Source organism: Falco naumanni, chromosome 5 (assembly GCF_017639655.2).
Source record: "Falco naumanni isolate bFalNau1 chromosome 5, bFalNau1.pat, whole genome shotgun sequence".
In the NCBI taxonomy this organism is placed as follows: Eukaryota; Metazoa; Chordata; class Aves; order Falconiformes; family Falconidae; genus Falco; species Falco naumanni.
Window position 1 is genome coordinate 75,335,321 of NC_054058.1, and position 17,827 is coordinate 75,353,147.

Sequence of the window (17,827 nt, forward strand, 5' to 3'; positions counted from 1 at the left end):
GTTGCCAGAAACCTGCACGTAAACTTATATCCAAAGAATGCTCAATGTGTGGACTCCAGAATGCAGCAGACTTGAGCTTGATGTCACAGGGCTTGCAGACTGTGGCTACTGCGGATGGAGATACTGGTTTTAGATCTTCTTTCATTGTTGCTTCCAAAATCTGAGGGTTTGTGTTATTTTATTTTTTTTTTTACTATCATTTAGGTGATATTCTGACACCTTCATTATAGAAGAACCATAGAATAGTTTGTGTTGGAAAGGACCTTTAAAAGTCATCTGGTCCAACCTCCCCTGCAGTGAGCAGGGACATTTTCAGCTAGATCAGGTTGCTCAGAGCCCCGGCCAACCTGACCTTGAATGTTTCCAGGGACGGGACATCTAGCATGGTATACGGGCAACCTGTTCCAGTGTTTCACCACCCTCATTGTAAAAAATGTCTTCCTTATATCTAGTCTGAATCTACCCTCTTTTAGTTTAAAGCCATTACCCCTTGTCCTATCACAACAGGCCCTGCTAAGAAGTTTGTCCCCATCTTTCTTATAAGCCCCCTTTAGGTACTGAAGGCTGCTACAAGGTCTCCCTGGAGCCTTCTCTTCTCCAGGCTGAACAGCCCCAACTCTCTCAGCCTGTCCTCACAGCAGACCTGTTCCATCCCTCTGATCGTTTTTGAGGCCTCCTCTGGACCCGCTCCAACAGGTCCGTGTCTTTCCTGTGCCCGGGGCCCCAGAGCTGGACGCAGCACTGCAGGGGGCTCTCACCAGAGCAGAGCAGAGGGGCACAGTCACCTCCCTCGACCTGCTGGCCGCGCTGCTTGTGATGCAGCCCAGGCTATGGCTGGCTTTCTGGGCTGTGAGCGCACACTGCCAGCTCGTGTCCGGCTTTTCATCCACCGGTGCCCCCAGGTCCTTCTCCCTGGGGCTGCTCTCAATCCCTTCATCCCCCAGCCTGTATTGATACCAGGGGTTGCCCTGGCCCTGGTGCAGGACCTTGCACGTGGCCTTGTTGAACCCCATGAGGTTCACGCGGGCCTACTTCGTGAGCTTGTCCAGGTCCCTCTGGATGGCATCATGTCCCTCAGGAGTGTCAGCTGCACCACTCAGCTCGGTGTCATCTGCAAACTGGCTGAGGGTGCGCTTAATCCCATTGACTGTCATTGATGAGGGTATTAAACAGCACCGGTCCCAGTATGGACCCCTGAGGGACACCACTTGTCCCTGATTGTCGTCTGGACATTGATTATAAGCAGACATAGATTATAAACAGAGGCTTCTTGATATATGCGATAGGCTTCTAGTCAGGCCGATTGCAGCTATCATCTTTGCATCAAATAATAAAATATTCAAATTTATTTACATTATTATTTTAATTAAAAAATAAGCTAATTTCTGCCTACCTAAAACTGCATACCATTGCAATCCATTTTTCCCCATATGTATTTGAGAGCTGTTAAAATATCAAATGTAACTCTCATATCCAGACAGCAATTAATTTCAGAGTACTTTGCCATTAATTTATTATCACTAGTGAGTGACCGCAAAAGCAATATGTAGAAATTTAACATTCAGCGTAACACCTGCAGTTATTGTTCTAATAACTTGAAAAATAAGGTTTGCCTTTCATTTCCTAGTGTTGTGGCTGACTCACACAATTTTGACTGATACTTCAGCAATTCCAGGCTGTATAAACAGTACAGACAGATCAATCTAAATGAGGGTGCTGAATAAGCAGAAGCAGGGGTGTATTTGTAGCTGGGTATTGTTTCATCCCACTCTAAAAATAAGCGTGAAAAGGAATGTGTATCTTATTCTGGGCTCAGAATCTGAGTCACACCATAGTTGGAAGCATTCGTATTAGAAGCTTTTGGCTCTGACACACCTTGTTTCCTGTCTGATTGTTCATTCTTACTATAATTTCCTAATTCCTCACCACCACACTTTATTTTTCACAATACTTACATTTTCATACTTGACTTTTACATTTCTTAGGTGAGAACGGTGGAGCTTCAGGAGCCAGGGACCCTCCCAGAGATAGCCCGTTCCTCCACAATCTGAGGACTCAGGCTGGCTGGTGCCAGGAGCTAAGGGAATAGGTCCTCCTCCACAGCCAGGGATGCAGCCTGGAAAAAAGCCCTTCCTCTCTCTTGTCTGTGTTGGAAGGATGGAAAGTGGAGATGGCTGCTCTGTGCTTCTGTGCTGCGCGTCAGGTTCTTTCCTCACAGAAGGGGAGAGGGGCTGGGGGGGCTGGTGGTGAAGGTGCTTGGCAAAGCCAGGCAAAGGAAAGCGCGTGTAGGTCAGTCCCTTCAATGTAGCACAAAGTGGGACACATTGTGGGAGACACATTTAAAACTGTGTCCAGTGACTGGGATCACTGGGTGTTGAGCACATCGGTGTAGTGACTGTCAATAGATTTGAGTCTTGTTACATCATGATGATTCTGATGCTTCTTTACTACCACCCAAACATTTTCTCTTATTTTCTTCTGTGAGGGCTTACCTTTTCTTAGGAAGCAAGTTAGGATCTATTGCTTCATCATCAAACACTTTATCGATAAAATAAGTCTTACTACTTCCTGACATAGGTGAGCTCAGGTTAAGAAAAAAACCAGCTGCTTTGTCCTCCTCATTTTCTCCTCTTTCTGCTGCTTCTGACTTTCTGACTCCCTGATCTGGTCTCTGTCGTCAGGGTGAACATCCCCAGTAATTTTATCTGACTTCCCTCCCTGCAGAATCAGGCAGACCTTTTTGTGCAGCTTAGGGGTAGCAAGGAACGCTCGGTAATTGTTAACTGTGCCGTGGCTTCCAAGCCATTTCGGCAGCAAAGTCAAAGAGGTTAGGTTAGACCATCTTCGGTGTTCAGCTGCACTTGGAAACAGGCTGGGAGCACTGTGGCAATCAGGCACAGCAGCAAGATGGATTAAGCAGCGGTGGGTTTTCTGCAATTAAATACTTATTCTGCACTGCCTGTCTGCGTGAAGGCTTTTAGTCAGGTCCAGTGCAAAGAGCTTAGCTTAAGCTCTGCTGGCTTAAACTGACCTCTTGACTTTGTGCTGGGGTGGCGGAAGAGTATGCACACTTTTTGAAGTACAGCGAGGAGGCACCCGAGCAAGAGAGCAGCTGCACTGAGTCAGACCAAGGGAAACTGTAGCCCTGTACTCTGTCTCTACTACTGCCCCTTGGCAGATGTTAAGGCAAAAGATATAAGAGCGGGGAAGGCATGCAGAGATACATTCTGTGCTCCACTATTCTGTATTTTATGGAACTCTTGAGTCAGAATTTGTACCTTTACATTTAGTGGCTTTCGTGTTGGGTTTTTTTGTTGTTTTTTTTTCCTTCTATGACTTTGTATAATTGCTTTTTGACTGTATTTATGATACTGGCAGCATCTGCTGGTGAATGCCACTATTCTTTTATGCTGTGTGAAAAGAACCCACTTCTTTTGCTTGTTTTAAACCTGCTAATTTCATTGGCCATCCTCTTGTTCTCATGTAGTGAGAAGCCAAGCATCCATTCATTTGTTTTCTAGGCACTTTCCCAGGGTTCTCCTGATTTTATACATATCTGCCATATCCCCCTTCAGTTGTCCCATTTCCAAGCTGAAAACTCCCAATCAATTTAAGCAGTTCCAAGCTTTAATTGCCCTTCTTTAGTTCCCCCATGTAATTTTTGAGAGGCAAGTACCAGAACAGCAGGCAGTATACAAAAGGGAGGGTACTATGTGGTTTTGTGTAGTGCTATAAAGGTGTTTTCTGTTTTGTGCTCCGTTCCTTTTTTAATGCTCCTAACTGCTGGGGTTTTTGACTGCAAGTGAGCATGGGATTTATATTTTCTTTTAGTAATCTTTCTTTGTTTTATTTATTCCTTTTTTTAAATTGCACACAATTGAAATTATTTATTTGGTGTGCTTTTTGTACCTATGGAAAGTTGAATTTCTGTACCTAATGATTAGTGTTTCAGCAGCAACATCTAGAACCAGCCCTGTCCTTTGCTCATGCCGGATGGAAAAAAGCTGGTTTTATCAGAGATTTTCCAAACACGATTGCAACAAAAGTTGTGGTGTTTAAAACATTTAGTCTCTGCATTATACCCAGATACAACAATTGCTGAGGTTTTATGAGACAGTCTCTCTATTTAGAGTCTCTCCATTAGCTCTAATGATCTAAGGCTTAGGCAAGGAATTTCAAGACACTGAGAAATAGTTTTTGATAGAAGATACAGTTTACACTGGTTCTGCTTTTTCTTTAATTGAGCATTGCACCCTCTTTGACATGACTGGGTATTGCATCCTATGTATTTTTTCCTTTGGACCACCGTTATAATGCAGTCATTATATCAATATCTGTGGAACAGTTTCTTGGTTTTATTTGCACTGCTTATACATATATTTGGATTTTGGATAGATAGGTAGGTAGGTAGCAACTAATAATGCAAAACTATCAAGTCAATGGTTACTAGATCATAAGGCACATAACTTGTTATGTTAGAGGACAGAAGTTGGAAATTGTACTGCATGTTCAGTTTGAAACTGAAAGAGTTCAATCTTCTTTGTCTCCTAATCTTGAATGGGATTTTTGTTTCTTGTATTTTTATACATGTTATATTCATAGAAATTTTTTGTTAGGACTTTTCTCTCTGTTTCCCAATAATACATACATCAGTTAAAGTGAAAAATTGTTTAATATCCAAAAATGGAATGAGCATGTCTTTCCTTTAAAACATCTTATCTACCATTCAGGATATTACTGCTAATTACTACTGCACTCACTTTTGTATGACAGTGGCAAAACTAAGAACAAAGGAAAAAAACCAAGGTACTACACTTTTAGTTTCACAGTTTGTATCACACTGGTCCTATGACCCTGGGATTTGTGTGCTGGTATTTATGAAATCAGTGGAAATTAGTGCATACCTAACAAGTTTTTTGAAGCTAAAGGTGTCTGTGGCACTGATTAACTTTCAGAGTGGTAAAATGGCTTAAGTCAGAGAGGAATTTTCTAGATTGGGGAATCTTTTTTTCAAAATATGTAGTGTTTCAGACATGCAATCTCACCAATAAAGGTAATGTGCTCCTAAGGAAATACAAAAGTAGACTTCCAGCTGAGCACTGCCTTCAAGGCTGTTGGTTTTCCAGTACTCTCAAAATATCCTTCATTGCGAGAGCGTAGAACTTTGACTGTGACAAATCTGATTTTGACAAATTTTGGAGGTACAGTTTTGCGAGTGGATTAATACAGATTTCCCTTACTCCCTTAGACCCCAAATCCTGCAGTGAGGATCCTGCTATCAGTATGAGGGCCATTTAACACAGGAATTTTTTCTAGTGTGTTACAATTACAAAAGCATCTGTCATTAATATAATTTTTCTAAACCACTGTGAAAAATTCATAGAGTATTCAGTAGTTGCAAGGCTGCTCAATTACTTAGCTGTATTGAGGTGGTTGTGTGTCTGAACGTTGTAATTCATTGGAAACACCCAAGAATAGTAGTAGTAATAATTTTTACTCTGCCTGCAAAATGCATCTTATGATGGTTTACTGTGCATATGTAACATATTTATTTATTTCACACTCATATGTGGTTAAAATAATTTTTGCCAGTTCGTACTGTTACATAATCTCATAGAAGCCCTAAATTGTGGGATAAGAATTAAAAAATGGTCATACAGTCTAAAATATCTTCAACATATTCTTACGTAGGTGCTTTTTTCTTTGGAAAACTGTCTCAGAGCTGGACATTATTTTTAGTTTCCCATACTAACTGCTGAAGATCTACTTGTGCAGCATTTTGGTCACCGCCCTTCAATGCAATTTGCACATGAAAAAAAAAGGCATGCATAAAGAGCATTTTTTTATCTTTATGTCTTATACTACTCTTTGTGTTTGCTTCTAGAAAGGACTTGCTATTTTTTAATGTTCTTTCATTGTAATTGTTTTAATATTTTATTTTTAACCATATATTTGAAGACAAATTTGAGGCATCAGTAATAAGCCAATTTTCAGTCCAGCTGTGCAAGAAATTCAAACATACAGATATTGATAGATAAGATGAGACCATAGTCCATCTAATCTAATAATCCTTCTGACAGCAGTAGATGATTCAGAGGAAGCTGCCAGAAATTTCATGAGACAAATAGAGGGTAATCTGTCAGCCACCTTAAGTCTTCTCAGAACACCTTAGTACTTTGAGATAATTTTAAGCCCTAAAGCATAAGGTTTCAACTTTCTTTGAAAATACATTAGCATTAAATATTACAAATCTGGGGCTCATGAATAGCAAAATTTTGACAAATATGAAAAATTATATAGTGCAAGCATTAGTGAAAACTGCAGATCTCTGAATCACTGGTTGATAATTTACTTCCTTAGCATGTGAGAGTTTGGAGGGGTGGAAATGACATAACATGGTGAAGAGCCAGCACTTTTACAGTCCTTTTGATCCTTCAGATCTCTTGTCTTTTGGCATAAATGTTGCAAAACTGATTTATCCTAAGTAACAGTTTGAAATAAGAAAACAGCTCTGGTATGCTGCCTATTTTGCAGGTATTTGGATGACAGGAATGTTACATTTCAGGAAGTGTTCATGTGGTATATACTTGTGAACATCATTTGATCACTGGTGCTATCACCAAGAAAATTAGTTACCATTTCATGAAAGGTGAATATTTAACTTCACAGGAAACATTGAGAACTAATCTTAATATTAGCTGATGAACCAGATCCTACCTCACATAATCCCAACAAAAGAAGCAGCAGCAGCATATGTATTTCTGCAGATTTATGTGTTATTTCTTTTCTTTTCTTCCCAGACAACTATTACGGCACTCCGAAGCCTCCAGCAGAACCGGCTCCATTGCTGTTAAATGTAACAGATCAGATCCTCCCAGGTGCCACTCCCGGGGCTGAAGGCAAACGTAAAAGGAATAAGTCTGTGAGCAATATGGAGAAGACGGGTATCGAGCCACCAGAGGAAGAAGAGGAAGAAAGGCCTGTGGTGAATGGAAATGATGTGACAGTAACACCAGGTCTGTCATTCCTTCTTACTTTGCCATGCCTTTCTGTTATTCACAGAGTCCTCCCTTACCTCCTTCTGCAGGGAGAATGTGCACGTTCAGGTAAGGATGTTCTGGCAAGACTGACAGCCAGGAATCCTGAATCATTTCTCTGAAGGAAATTTTTCTTCTCTGAAGAAAAGAATTTCTCTGAAGCCTAAACCAAATCACTTTAACCTCCATTTTGGGGAGTCATCTCACCTCAGCTACTGTAAAGACACCTGTCTCTGAACTAGTCCCTCTGAACCCTCTCCATAGACCAAAAAGAAAAATACCTGCTCTCTGAATACAGTTCATGTGACCTGGTTTAGATTTCTAGGTTAGGAAATCAGTCACAAGTGCCTCTGCCTGTCCGCTGAATATAGAGGGAGTCTGGAGAACTGTAATTTGGTCAAATGAATCTAGTCTCTCTGTTTCAGGTCTCCTTGTTCTCAAATAGTGATACTCACAAGACTGCTCACTACATTAAGAACTGAAGTTTTGTAAATTGTTATGAAATCTTAGCAATATTGTGCAAGAGTAAAGTTTTCGTATAAAAGAATTTGTGGCAGTGCCAACGAAACTTAGCTGGCAAAGCTATCAGGAAGAACCCTTTTCAGCGATGTTCCAGAGCCTGCATAAAGTTGATACAAGTTTCAGATATCTAGTCCTGAAAGGCAGCTCTTATTTTACCCCTTGGATCATAGTTCTCCAGAAAAAAAGGGGCTTAAGATACTGACTGGTATCCTGAGTGGAAACACTCCAGCCTTTTCCCAAGCAGGTAATCAGATTCCCCTTCAACCTTGCAGTAAGCCATCATTTTACAGTACTTAATCATTTTTATTCTGAAATACCATTAAAGAAATGATTTGTCATTGTTGTTGAGGTAGGAAATTAAAGGATTCAGACTTTTATACCTCTGTGACAAATAACCCTGTGAATCCTTTTTGGTGAACCTAGAAATTCAGAAACAAATTATTGAAGTAGAAGCCTATAGTGACAATCGTATGCATGAGAAGCTAAAATGGAATATTGCAAGTTCTCTAAATGCATATGTTAATGTGAAACAAAATATCTATTACCTAATCATCTAAGCACTGTAGAAGGATTTTCATACTGCAGATTCTATATATAATATTTTTTTCCTCCTACTGCATTAGAAAATATATCGAATTGAGTATCTTCCCATCAGGGATGTATTTGCCACATGTGTTTATGTCGTTGCTACGTAACATTAATGTAAGGGCAAATCCCTGGGCAGAATCTATCCCCGCGTACAAGGGGGATGGCAGGGGGTGGTGGGGTGAGAGTGGATCTCGTTTTCCCCTCTCGGCATTACTCCCTGGCCATTGTCATCACATGCTGTACGAGCCTTGCTCATCCGTTCCGCACAACACTGCATATTTCAGCAGTGCTCTGATGCTTAGTGCCTCTCCTACACAGCTAAGCAGAGAAGGATGAATCCCAGAAATCCTTACATAAAACATCAGCACTGGCTCCGTTGCCAGGATACTTCCACAGTGAAAGAGGCAAAGGCAGGATTTGGTCTTTGATGTGTATTGTAGAAATCATTAAAAAGATCATTCTTTGCAGTTATTCGAAATCTGTCGCATAACGGACCATTGCTGAGGAGCAATTTCCAGAGCAATATGTTTCAGCTCGAACTGGATCAATGTTTACCAGCTTTTCTCCTCGCGTCGTACACCTATAATTTGCTTCTCCCAGGCAAATTCTATGTGAACGATGACTAGGCAGCACCCAAGAAACAAGCACTGGCATGTGCTGTGTTACAAAACGAACTACATGAGCATCGGTGTAAAAGAGCCCCCCGCCTCCCCCCTCCTCGCCCCTCACAAAGTAATTCCTGTAGGTGTGGCCAGCAGAACAAGCAGTGCCTGTGTTGGCTCTCATGGTTTCATAAGCAGGGTTTTGTTGTTCAGTTACACTGATTGAGGACTTTGGGGATTGTAGCAAAGCAGCTCTGTACATACATGCTGTGTTGCCTTTGTTGGGCAGCGTAGCTCCCACGGAGCCTGTTACTGCAGTCATTTTCTCTGTGAGCTGACAGAGTCTTTGGCTACCTCTAAAATGTGTGCACATTTGTGGTTTGTGTCTTTGAACAGTCAGGAAAACCAGAAATGTTGAATTGTGGGGGTTTTAAACTCTTGGTAGAGGGAGAAATCTAATTTTTATAAAGAAGCAACATAGGCAGAAGATTTGTTATTTCCAGTTCTTCTAGAAAGTGCATTCTTATTTTAAATGCTTCACTTCTAACGGGAGTATTTTATTAAACATAGGACTCCTGGGACATCTAAAACATTGATACATTTTTATAGATGCTCAGCAACTTAATGGCTTATTAACTGCCAAAGGTATCAGTCTGGCAACTCAGAGGACTGCTATAACACCTAGGACTGCTAGGTCGAAATAGTAACAGATCTAAGATGGATCTGAAGAAAATAAACCCATCTTTATCAGACCAATAAGTGACATTTATAGTTGCAGAGATCTTTGTACTTTTGGTCTGATTTTTCAGATTACTTTTCAGTGTCTGTTAAGATAAACCATACATCTGTTGAGCTTTGTTAGTAGGAATGAGTTTTTCATTAATTCACTTCCACATACCTGGCTTCATATGCCATCAGATTTCCCTCAGACAGTTGTATATTGGCAGGCTGGAGATCTTCAACCATGATCCGTAACCATCTTCTTGTTAATTTGTGCTGTCCAGTGTGTTTATTCTTTCTGACTTTTGTCACCTGCTCTCAGCCCAGAACCCAACAGGAATCCTTCTCAATTCTTCAGGATGAGGCTTTTGGCCATTTTAGAATAGAGCACTCTCAGTGCCTCAACCTGGATCAAGTTCTCTCAGGCGAAAGAGTATTAATTGGGACATGGGATTTATCTCATCCAACTTTAGTAAATTATATGCCTAAATGCTTTACTTTTTGTTTGAGCTACTTGTCTCTGTTCTTTTTACAGTAAGGAGAAAGAAGCAATTCCAAAGAGTAAGAAAATACAGCTGGTTTAGATACCCATTTTAGGGGATCACCTTTACAATCTGGAATGCTTAAATCAGCCTGTAGATATACAGGAGCCTAGACGGCTAAATTTAAATGAAGAATCCTACTATTTGCCAAGCAGTGTATGAGAGAGACAATCTATAGATTAGCTGTTAATATGGCACAGTCTAGAATTAGCATTGGGTTTCTCACACCTAGTGCAATTGCTTACATTACTGGACTTCTGGATGCCCTGGGTTGTGTCTCTGTTGGGTGAGACATCTGGCTTCTGAGAAGCCTTTCCTGATCGACACTGCATTGAAATGAATGATTTCTGCAAAACTGATGCTTTGGCAAAAGAGTTAAAAGTGTTTTGGTTGAATTACAACCTGCTTGCCAGGCATTCAGTTCTCACTGCTGTTGCTGTTTGTGTCTGCAGAGAAATAAGTCAGTCTCCTTCACCACCAGGATCATGATTTGACACTGTGTTGGCCATGTCACATTTGCTTCACACTTTTGACTGATTGTTTATCATCCAAACTCCAGAAGAACTACTCTAATATTGAAAGAATTCTTATGTATGTGCGTCATTCTGACATTACTTGAACAACAGTAAGTTGCACCCAGAGATGAAAGTTCTGGCAGGCTCGAAGTATTTGAGGGATAAGATAGGACATAAAGTTTCAGAATTATCATTCCATGCCTTAGGTTGATAATGAAGCAAAAGGCTAGGGTCCCAATGCCATCAATCACCATGCAAGGTGCAGCAGACCCAGGAAACAGGTTGAGTTCATTCTTCTATTATTACACAGCAGAAACTGACAGATGCATGAAAAGAACACACACGGCATCCAAGAGCCATGAGATTTTAAAAAATACATAAGTCGGTCTCCATTGATATTTCTGTTGTAGGTGTGTTCTTTAAAGTCAATTTATCATAGCTAGGTCACAGACCTACAGAATGCCCTATGCTCACCCAGTCTCCATGTCTGCTGTTTTGCTTCCTCCCCATCAGCTCCTAGTCCCTGTGTCAGTAGTCAGGGGGAACAGTGCCTTCATGCAAAGAACCAAAACACAGAGATGGCTACGGCTCTGTGGGAAAGGGAGCAGCTCCAAGGATGCAGTGATAATTTTGTAAGAAAATAGGTGCACATTGCTCAGCAAACAGGAGTTAAACTACTCTTATATCCAACAGTTACTTCAAGTCAATGGGTTGGTTCCTGTGCAGAATTTAACAAATTAGTCAGTGAGATACAATAATGATATAAAGAGTTGCAGTATTTTCTTTAAGAGCTGCTAAAACCACTCCGTAAATTACTATTCAATAATATTCCCTTTAATTTGTTCTCTGCTGGTATCGCTTAGGTCATCTGAGTTGTTTCTTTTGGAAGAATAAGTTTTTAAAAATTACTGCATGAATAATCCACAGCATTAAAATAAAGGAATAAAATGGCGATGTTCTCTTAGGTGTTTAGATGGCAGATTTCAAGTTCGACTGTAAATAATAGAAACAATTTAACGTGCAGGCAGCAGAATTGATGAAGGCTCAAATTCTGAGTCTATCACAACATAATTACCAGTTGCTTTTTAAAAAATGTTCACCATCTTGTTTAAGAGGAGCTGTATAGAGAATATGTCATATCAGCCAGTAATATTTTATCTGTTGTTATTTGGAGTTGAAATTCTACAGAGATGAACTTACATTACTTAATGATAAGTTGGTATTTTTAACATACACATTATCTTGTTCTCAAAGTTCTTTGTATTCCACATACGTAATAACTTGCTGGTGCTTTACTGGTGTTTATTCTGTCACTTCCCAGGACACTCACTTTTGAGATACTGCGCTAAACTGCTTTTGAAAACTGGACCACGTAATCTGTTTTGTAGCAAGACAGCAGCTCTAGTAGGCTATTTCACTTGATGTAAAGTCAATTGATTGTTTTTTTAGTGACAAAAATACTTTTGGACTCATATTATGGTACAATTTTAGGATCTTTTTTTATGTCTTATACTGTCTGAAGAGAAATATTTGTGCTCGCAGTGTGTTATGGTAGTATTTTAAACTTTTTTTGTACACTTGAGACACTGCTAGCTTTTAACAAGAACTCCTGGTTTTTATTAAATCCAACATTATCTATGAATATATATTAGCGGAAAGAAAGCCAGTAAGGTGAATATCTACCTTACGTGGCATATGTGAATGACAGATAAATATAACAAAAGATAAGATGACATCGTAAGTATTCCAGATAAGTGTGACTAGGATGTCCATTGTGTAAAACAATGTTATTAAATGGCATTAGGCAATTCTACCTTAATTGGCTGGGTTTTAGTCATCATGACGCCTTCTCCATTATCAAAGTAAGCTATTAAAAGATAACAATCCAGGAATTAATAATTCATGAGATTGGCTTTAAAATAATTATAATTTTAAGTTGTTAAATAAGCATCAGGTTTCTTTTTTTCCCAGCTAAATTTTGATAGCAATCTCTGTCTTAGACAAGCTCAGAATATTTCTTCTAATCCTCAAGGCTTAATTTTTGCATTTTTCCTGCCATCACAATGGCTGGTATTTGTTGATAATGTTGTTGAAAATAAAGAATCTGACCTTTTCAGGCCTGTTGAAAATAAGACCTTGAGGAAGAACGCCTGTTGCAGATATCGTGGTAAAATCCCAAGATACAGCAATGTGGCCACATCTGTGCTCTATCAGACCAACTGGTTGATCATTAGCCATTGTGTGCAATGTACCTGTGCTCCAAATTTAATTATTCTGCTGTGGTCATATGTACCACATGGCTTTATGTCTTGTTTTCAGTCTATAGCCTGTATGGCATCCTTCCTGTAGTAGAAATGTGGTCAAGACTGCAGGTAGCCTCAGGAATAGAGCTCACAGGTGTGTCAATGATGCTTGACACAGATAAGAACTTACTTTTGTTTTGCAGAGATAAGAAAAAAAACAACAAAGAGTTTATCAGAAATTACGTTGCCCTATTCTCAGGGGAAGTGGAGAACATATATTCTCTCTGCTTTGCAGGAAACTTACGTAATTTAAAAAGCTTCCCCCATCCATCAGTTTTTTTCTCCTCAAGACTAGACACACCTGTTTTTCAGTCTTGCCATACTTCCAATCTTTTCCTGTTCCTTTTTTTTTTTTTTTTTTTTTTTCTTCTTCCTCTTGTTTTCTGCCCTCTGGACTCTTTCCCATTTTCCTTGACGTGAAATTTTTGAAACTGGGCACAATACTCCTAATTAAACCTTACTGTAGGTGAAGGTGGAAGGACCTGTATTGCACATGCTTACTTTTCCTGCCGATTATGATGCTTGTTTCTCTTTGCCATAGTATCATTACTGACTGAAGATAGTGGCTAGACATCTGTCACACATCCCCATACCTCCATTGTATTGTCAGTAGAAATTCTGCCGAGGCATTTGCCCCCCCCCCCCCCCCCCCCCCCCATGTATTTTTACAGCTGATTGTGGCATTTTGTGCCAGACAAGTGCCACATATTTTGGAAAGGCAAGGCAGGGGAGAGGGATTTATGACTGGTAGACAGGAGGCATCCTGCTGCTCTGCTGTGGGATACAACCAAGCAAAACTTGTGTCTGAGTCTCTTGCTAATTAGTTTCTTCCCACAGACAGATTCATACTTCCAAATAGCATAAAATTAATATAATACAATGTTGTTAAAGTATGAATTGAGATGTAGCATATGGCTGTAGACCTATAGACCATCACCCTGTTCAAGACCAATCTTTTTCTTTTTTTTCACATGTGTCAGTGTCAAAAGTCTTTTTATAAGATCATGAAAGCTATGTCTACCATTTCTCCCTAAGGAGCAGCACCTGTTACTCTGTCATGAAAAGAAATAAGATTAGTTTGGCACAATTTCTTCCTGAAAAATCTTGACAATTATTTATCACCTTTGAAGAGCTTACATGTAGGTGGTTTGATTGCTGATCCCAACGTACTTTGAGGAATTAAAACCAGAAAGATGTGCAGTTACAGTTTCATGGGTCTTCCTCCTTTTTTACAAGAAGACATATTGGCCTAATTAAGCAAATTATTTCATCAGGAATTTAGGTGGTCAGAAATTAGGAATATAAAGCTGTGTAAAAGCCTAAATTGTAGATACTTTGCTGAAACCAGGACTTTGTCTCCTTTCTAAATTTCTTTTCTTCATGAAGTCTCAGAGGTGTAGCCATTACTAGCCATGAGACTGCTTTAGTGGTTCCCTCCGCAGCCTAGGTTTCATTCCATCAGCCTCTGCCAACTAAGAATGGCAGCTTCATCTAAGTTTTACCTGACCTGTTCTCTGCCCACTCTAGTCCATGTTCTTGAGCCCTATTGCTGACATTGATTACGTTAGTCATTTAATCACAGGTAATCTTTTTGCAGTAGTGACTGAGGGAAAAATAGTGCTGGGGGTTTTGTGTGTCATACAGTATTAGCTTTCCTTCCTTCCCACGTACTAGAATGACTCTGCTTTTGGTCTTCTTAACGCACTTACAGAAAGTTTTCTTGTCACCTCTAATATCCCTGACTGTATCCCATTTTCTAGACTGACTGTTGTGCTTTGCTATTAGATGCCTATGTTGCTTTTTCTGTGTTCAACCTTAACAATTTAATCTAGTTTTCACCTTTTGTACAATTCTATCTCAAGTAGCAGACTGTTGAAAAATCATGGCTTAGTCAAAATGATCTCTGATTATATATACTTACTATTTTTGTTTTTCATTAGAATAATTCATGCTTGTATCCTTAGTATTTTTTATTTAATCTTTACCAGTTCTCCTGAACTCCTTTTGCATTACTATGGCTTGCCATAGCATCAAATGTTTTAATTCTGTGAGTCTACTAAAAACTGGGTATTTTAAGACCATTGTTAATTTTTTGTTGCTCTTCTTTTTTACTGTCCCGAGCACTACAAATCAGATTGTTTCACCCAAGCTGTCTTCCACTCCTACGTGTTTCACAAAAGTATCTGCACAGTTCCATGCTCTGGATGTACTGTTAGTTGAGTACTGAAAGAAATTGTCATCTTCTTGAACTTCATTGTAAACTACATTGTTGACTTGTTTTAAAAACATATTTTACTCTTTCTTTTTTATATAATTATCCACAGGTTTCAATATAGTCCATATAATATTACTCAGAGCAAGCATATATACATTTTTGATGAATCAAAACCATACGTACTTCCTTCATTCCTTACATACGTTTATGAACAAGCTATAGTAGTCTCAGTCTAGTCTCTGTTACACCAAATATGTATCGTTTTGATTAAATACTGGTGTACAAGTTAACAGTTTTTTCTCAGTTCTTCTCTGATATTCGTTGTCTGTGTCCCTATGATTTATGCCTTTTGGGGAGCTTATGTCATTAGCCTTCACATAACTTAATGTAAAGCCATGCTTACTAGGTCTCAGATTCATCTCACCCCATTTTAACTGTCTAGAAACAGAGCAACTAGCCTAAGCAGGACTGAATTTGGTTTACCTAACTTAATACGTAGGGTCATTTCAGCCATCTGACTAGGATCCCATCATAGTTGAGATTCAGTCAATACATTAAAATCATGCATTTATTTTAGTTGCAGTTCATCTGGACAAAAGTAGAGGTCTGTCTACTTTTTCAATGAGATCGGTCTTCGTTTAAGTGCAACAGAAAAAAGAGTCCAAGGATGACAGCTTCTTCAACTGGGGCAACAGGTTCCTGCCACATTTTTTCAAGAAGTAATTCCTAGACAGACCATATGATAAAGCACAGCTTCCATACCTAGTAGACCAGTCAAACAAATTTATTCACCTCCAAGGATGAAGGAATCTCTCTTTCTTTAATAGGACAAGTTCTCTTAACTGTCCTGTGTTTGACTACTTTGACTACGATTAATAGTCAAGAAAAGATTATGTTTCCTCCACTATCAATAGTTCTGTGCAAGGAAGCCCTGCTATGTCACAGTCATTCACGCAGGTGAACATGTAGACTCTTAAGCCTGGACATAAGTGTTCAACAATGTGGGTAAGGCACACTTAGAATCCTAATGTTGCACAGCTGATCCCCATTTAGCTGATTTTTTTTTAAGGTATCATTGTGATTCTGTGTTATGTTTGTGTTCAGTGGATGTTTTACCAAGTATTGCTAAGTTCTACTACACTTGCTTAGCTAAAAGACTGGACGGTGGGAACTGATGGTGGTAGAGATACTGTTGGACACCACATTTTCTAATATCTGACTTTGTGGAAAGTAAAATGAATAAAAATGAAAGATCAAGTACTGAAAAGGACATGGGAAAGGAGGGATCCTTCCTGAATATGTTCTTGGCCACAGTGAGACACAACCACATTGGGTATAGGAAGCATTTGGCATTGGCTGTGGGAAACTAAGCCTCCCACAGATTTTAATCAGTAACGAAATAACAACCAATTCTTATAGAGTTAATACATTGCTATGAGTTGATGGATGTCACATTGATTTCTTTGATGTATGGATATAGGTAAAGCAATCCGTGTATATACTTTTTTAATTGAAAAAGATCTGTTGTCTGCAGTAAAACAGCAGGGTAGTTACTTTATAGCATATAGTTTGAAAAGTTGAGGCAGAAGAAAGTAGTGCTGCTGGATGTGAAGCTGCCTTCTGCTCGGTGCATACTGCTGGCCTGGAAGGATTCCTGGGACACAATGAGCCAGAACTCTTTGGCTCTTTTTTAGTTTCTTGTTTCAGTTTGGTTTTATTGCTTTATTTTATTGTGTTCCAGATAAAATGCTTCATCAGAGGGGCCCTTGTGTAAACCAAACAGAGTTTTCCCTTTTATGTCAAGACTTGCAGTTCATAGAGTATCCCTTGGAGACTTGCACCTGGTAAATTCTCCAACATTAACTTGGATATCCAAAGCCTGTATTTTTTCTTCTCTTCCAGAATCAAGTGAACATGAAGAGAAGAGTACAGGTGTCTCAGGCGAGGTGTCTTCCACCCAGCCTTGTTCTGCACCAGGATATACACAGCCTGAAGAAGCAAAGGAGGATATGGATGTAACAAAGCAGACTAAACCTGAAGACAATGATGACTTGGGCCCACTGCCTGATAACTGGGAAATGGCTTATACAGAAAAGGGGGAAGTCTACTTTATTGAGTGAGTCTTATTTCTTCTCTTTCTAATAGCTGTATCATATTTAACTGGGCGGGGAAACGGTTTGTGTGGTGGAGGGGAGCATTGCACTCCTCATTATAACAGCAGGAATGTTGTGGCTGTCAAGACTCCCCAGAGCTGGTGGCAATCCCTGCATCACTGACTTACAAGGAAGCATGCTCTTTTTCAAGATAGGTAACTGCACTGCTTAACACTTCAATGAAAGCAATTAAAGCTGTTGTTTCTTCTGCTGAAAGCATGATTTTTCTGCTGTTCTGGTGCTTTCAGGAAAGTAGTACAGTCGCTGGGTTCTTCCTTTTGTGGACAGAGGTGGAGAGGGTTGGACTTTTTGCCAGTTTAAGGGAAGAAAGATAGGAAGGCTAAAAACCAGCTAGTAAACAGTAGGTGGAGGCTATGCTATATTTAGAAATAATAAAACAAATGAGTGGACAATAAGGAGAATTTATTATGTGTAGAAATTTTTTCCTCTTGGTAGACTGTACATACGTGTTGCTAATTAGCCCACTCATTGACCAAATGGATATAAAAGTTCTTTCATCTCTGCATGCTGTCATTAATACACATTACCGGAATAAGAGCACAGCAGATGAGTGAGTTCATATAACATAATGTTCCACAAAAAAATGCAGAAACCTCCATGAGCAGAACA

At 39.6% G+C, this 17,827-nt stretch overlaps 1 protein-coding gene across 10 annotated transcripts in view; it reads left to right on the forward strand.

Moving 5' to 3' along the window:
- Positions 1-17,827, forward strand: part of MAGI2 (membrane associated guanylate kinase, WW and PDZ domain containing 2) — a 754,276-nt gene that overhangs the window by 489,243 nt on the left and 247,206 nt on the right. For all 10 annotated transcript variants that reach the window (XM_040595989.1, XM_040595988.1, XM_040595990.1 and 7 more), the window contains 2 exons: positions 6,801-7,016; positions 16,947-17,160. In XM_040595989.1, the coding sequence (XP_040451923.1) occupies positions 6,801-7,016; positions 16,947-17,160 (430 nt within the window). The remainder of the gene's footprint in view (positions 1-6,800; positions 7,017-16,946; positions 17,161-17,827) is intronic.